The following is a 4,812-nucleotide window of genomic DNA, read 5'->3' as shown; positions in this document are numbered from 1 at the left end:
TGTACACACTCGTCCATCCTCCCCGACTAAGTCGAGACAGCAGTGGTTAAGATGAGCGGTGAAGCGAGCGAAGAAGCAAAACGAGAGAGAGAGAGAACGTTGGTTTGTATATGCGTGCACGGTAGAGTATAAGAGCGGCTGTTAAGGGGGGTGAGAGAAGGGAAGCTCATGGTGGTGGTAGAAAGAGTAGGCGAAGGCGGCTCGCCACGGAGGCCACAACACGACCGCCGTTCTCATTGGTCGACCAGCCGACCGTTGGGCGGGGGCTTGGGGAAAAAGTGCCGCCTGGTGGGGATAAAAATCCCAAAGAGCGAGAGAGACAGGACGAGAAAACAGCCAAAATCTCTCTCTTGCTCTCTCTTTCCCTCACTTTTACCCGAACGCTTGTTCACGGGTACACACTCTTTCCATCCTTCTCCTCCTCCTTCGGGCAGAGACGAAGCACCAGTGGCAGGACTGGCAGGGCCATATGCCGCTTTTAAATAGATGCGCCAGTGCGCGCGAAAAACTAGAGCCAGCTCAGCCGTCGGTGCGAGTGCACGTCGAGGTCGGTGCTCTCTGAATCAACGCTCGTGTAGTTTTGGTTTTACGGGAGCAATCGAAAAAAATAAATTACACCGTAGCCGCCGGTTGAAATGAATGGACCCGTGTATACGCATCTACACCCACGACCATAGTTAATCGTTCGTTCAGTGGTTCCCCGGTTCGTGTGAGTGCGCATTTGCGTATTCAAATGTACTAACGTACGCAGATCAGAGTCATTTACCTGCGATGTTTCAGTGAAGTGCGCGCGCGCGACATAACACAGCCTGCGATTTGGGTGAAAAGAAGGAAAAATTCAAAGAAAAAGTAAATTTGTGTTGGTGCCAATATATAAAAAAAGGAAGGGATCCGAAAAAAATCATCAGGGAAAACAAAACATGCATCTGGCGGAGGGTCAGTCAGCAGTGAGCGGCAACAGCAGCGCCAGCAACGAGAGTATGAACGCTCTTCACGAAACGTTGCGCCAATGTTACGGGGATTTAGTGCCAACCGGTAGCCCATCGATATTTTGCACGCCTCTGCCGACGCACTGGCGAGCCAACAAGTCTCTGCCCATGGCCTTCAAGGTCGTCGTTCTCGACGAGGTGATGGACGGCACGAAGGTCATTGTGAACGCGGGCAACGACGAGAATTGCTGCGGCGAGCTCAGGAACTGGGAGGCCAAAATCGTCAACCAAGTCGCCAAGTTCAACGATCTGCGCTTCGTCGGCCGTAGTGGAAGAGGTATACGAGTTGATCTTTCTTTTTTCGGGCAAAGGCACGTTTTTTTTTTAATAAAAGATGAGTTGGATTTTAAATAAGTCTCGTGTTGTTGGATTTGCAGGAAAATCGTTCATGCTGTCGATACAGGTGTGCACGATGCCCTTTCAGATAGCGACGTACCAAAAGGCGATAAAAGTCACCGTGGACGGACCCAGGGAGCCGAGATCAAAATCAAGTGAGTCTACTGTTATTTCCTTGTCCTGATGTATACGATTTTTTGAATTCCAACTGCCAAACCACAGTCGTGTCAGCATTAATGATCGTCGTATACTAACGAGATGTCTTTTTTTTTTCTTGCTCGTTGCAGATTATCAGTACGCACCCGGACTGGGTGGCCTGGGTTTCCTGCACCCTTGGCTCGACGCCGCCTACTTGGGCCAGTGGCACCTGCACAATCCAGCCTTTGTCAAAAGTAAGCACCTTTTCAAACGCACTTGACAACATTTCTAATCCCTTTTATCGTGTATACGTACTCGGATACATACAAAACACCTCACCATGTCGAGCACTGGGGTGAAACGAGGAAATTAGCTTGGATTTAAAAGAAAAGAAAAAAAGAGGAAGAGTACAAGCGCTACGCTGAACCGACGATCGATCCTCTGCCAAATAATTACGGCACAGTGCACTCGCTTCGCGCTCGGATCGAAACGAGAGGCGCAGCCCACGCGTACGAATGATGGACGCGCGTAAAGAGAGAAACGGATAAAAAAAGAAAGAGGGCGAGTGAGGGGCGTGGGGAGCGGGGGGGAAGAAACGCGTAATCGGCGAATTTTCGTCGCTCTTTTTCTCGCTCAAGCACCAACGCGTTGCATACGTATGTATATTTGTTCGAACGTATCGATTCGTACAACATGCATGTGTGAGCAACTCGTTCGCTAGTTTTCTCCTCTCTCTTTTCTCTCCCAATGCTGATGCAGAGTGTGTAGCAGCAACGGCAGCGGCGTATACACACCTAGTCGACATATCTCCGATGATTCATGCAACTGTGTACACGGTGCTCGTACATGGACCCCTCGAGCAACAGCACTCGGTCACCCTCTTTCTCTCGTTCCGCGACCCCCGTATATTATACATATATACATAGATAGATATATATATATACTCTCTCGCACCAACTGCTGCTGCACACATGCGAGTGTTATAAATATACACAACAATGCGCTCGGCTTAACGCCCCTCTCGGTTTTTTGCCGATGCTTTTCTTTCTTTCTTTCTCGCTCACTCACCGGCTATCAATGAGACGAAACGCTCGCCCACCCATTCCTTTATTTTTCATTCGCAACAACTCCCTCAGCATCTCGCGTATATATACCTGCACTTTGCAAAAAATGACCAACCGTACAAAGCAATCATCGGCCGATCGCGAGAAGTCAACCGATAAGGGTACACAGTCGCAGTCAAGCTTCTCGTTCATTGCAATAATGAAAAAAAAAAAAAAAAAAAAAAAAAAAAAACCTGTGTACACGATCCCACTTATGTCCGTTCTTTTCTCAACTTGCAGACACGCTGAGCCTGGCGCATCATCACCCTGACCTGTTTGGCCCAGGTTTTCCAGCGGCCGCCGTGCCCACGTACCCCTTCGAGCACATGTCAGCCAAGTACGGATCCCCACTGGCCCCGACGACCTCGGCCATGATAAGTCCACCTCACCAGCACGACGGCCATTACCCGTCACCAGCAGCCCTACCAACCCCGAGGACACCCTCGCTCAACTCGTCCACGCCACCCACGGCCCTGGTCTCCCAGCCCTCGTACAGCCACCACTCGACGACGAGCGGTAGCCCACCTAGGACGCCAAGCGACAGCGGCAGCGACTCCGCAGGCGAGGAGGTACGCAGCGCCTTCGTGCCGATCAAGCTCACCGGATCGGCGAACCACAACAACAACAGATTGCGCGCCTCCCCGGCAGAGCACGCCTCGAAAGTCGCATCGGCCCAGCTACGAAGCTCCATCAAACCGTCCGTGGCGGCGAGATCCAGCAAAAGGCCCGCCTCGCCCACGAGGCTGACCAGCGAGCCACCGGCGAAGATCAGCGTTTGGAGGCCGTACTAGGCGCTTCTTCGGGCTCGACCGAGTGCCACTGCAGCTCGATGATGACACAAGGACGACGGCGACAAGGCTAGTGACAGTGACGGCGGACGATCGTCTATTTCCGGCCCATCGCGGGCCATGTACATATTTCGCGCGGATGTATACATATATACCTGGACAATAAAGCGCAGACAAAGAGTTTATCATGTGTGCTGCGTGCGTGAGTATTACTGTACTGATCGAAGGTGATATACGAGAGCAGGGAAGAAAATGAAGCGACGTTACGTATAATGTATATATTGTTGTAGACGAGCGGGGGGGGGGGATTAAATAGAAAAAGAAAATTGTAATTAGATATTATTTATACGGAAGAGAGATAATTTAATGTGGTACCGCTCTCCGACGCCGATGGACACGGGGAAAATGTCAGCGGAACCGCTTGAGACGAGGTGTACGGCGTGTATTGTGAATACGCGACGTACGCCACGACAAAGCGCAAAGAGAGGATGAATAAAAAAGAAATTTTATGTGAAAACGTCAAATTTTTACGCTTTTTCTTCCTGCATACCTCGTCCGATCCTCCTCTTTTACCCGCAAAACTAATCATCGGCAGTACCCATTATCTTTATTCTTTTTTTTTTTTTTATTTATTTGAAATTCCCGTAAAAAAAGGTCCAGCTGGTATCAAAATCACCATGCATGAAATCTGGATACTCGGAACAACGCAAGGGCAAAGGGAGAAGCTCCCCATCAAGAGAACCCACACAAAAGTAAACGGACAAAACAAATGTAGAGCACTCCCTTTTTTTTTCTTACCACCCGTTCATTGCCACGCGATTTGAATCTGAATGGCCCGACTCGAGTTTTATGCGTGTACTCGCGCCGGCCACTAGCTGGCCGCACACGGATTCGGTGGGTACGTATGCATGCATGAAGAGGAAGAACCGGTGTTGGGTCGTACAAGGGGGACACTTCCCATTGATGGCTTCATCAAATTATGGGCGAGCGCGTGTATGCGTATACACATAATGTTTGCCTTATGGGCATTGGTACGTGCGTACAACCGTATTATGTATACAACGTATCAAAGGAGTACGTTTATACGACCAACGTAACGCGGGTAGAAAAAAGGGATCGAGGACCGGTAACCGTAACAAGACCTCAAGTCCGCAAAAGCTTGGTCGCGGCGGCCGGCGTTTCATAAGCCGCACGCGCGCGGGTGTCCCAAGAAACTCGGGAATATTGCGCACGGAGGGCGAGGCGAAGGAGGCGAGACCTCAAACCGCGCGCGCGCGCGCCCGTGGTCCGCCTATGGTAGCCACCCACGCGAGCGCGGAATCTTGGCAGAGCTTCAAAGCCCGGTCCCTCGCGCTCGTTTCCTTCTTGTTTCCGTGCGCGCGTGTACACACGTATAGGTGCACAATATAGTACGCTCTCTCTCTCTCTCTCTCTCTCTCTCTCTCCCGAGTTTTGTCG

At 50.8% G+C, this 4,812-nt stretch overlaps 1 protein-coding gene across 1 annotated transcript; it reads left to right on the top strand.

The window, feature by feature from the left end:
* The first annotated feature begins 528 nt into the window (after positions 1–528).
* Positions 529–3,635, top strand: LOC106638996 (runt-related transcription factor 1). The gene is made up of 4 exons (XM_014352418.2): positions 529–1,266; positions 1,367–1,480; positions 1,613–1,717; positions 2,807–3,635. Exons 1-4 carry the CDS (start codon positions 921–923, stop codon positions 3,355–3,357), a joined length of 1,116 nt encoding a protein of 371 aa, XP_014207904.2. The 5' UTR covers positions 529–920; the 3' UTR covers positions 3,358–3,635.
* Positions 3,636–4,812: the final 1,177 nt, after the last annotated feature.

Source organism: Copidosoma floridanum, unplaced genomic scaffold (genome assembly GCF_036245765.1).
Source record: "Copidosoma floridanum isolate Cflo_tuat_1 unplaced genomic scaffold, Cflo_Japanese_pri ptg000032l, whole genome shotgun sequence".
In the NCBI taxonomy this organism is placed as follows: domain Eukaryota; kingdom Metazoa; phylum Arthropoda; class Insecta; order Hymenoptera; family Encyrtidae; genus Copidosoma; species Copidosoma floridanum.
This window is presented reverse-complemented; position numbering and strand designations above follow the sequence as displayed.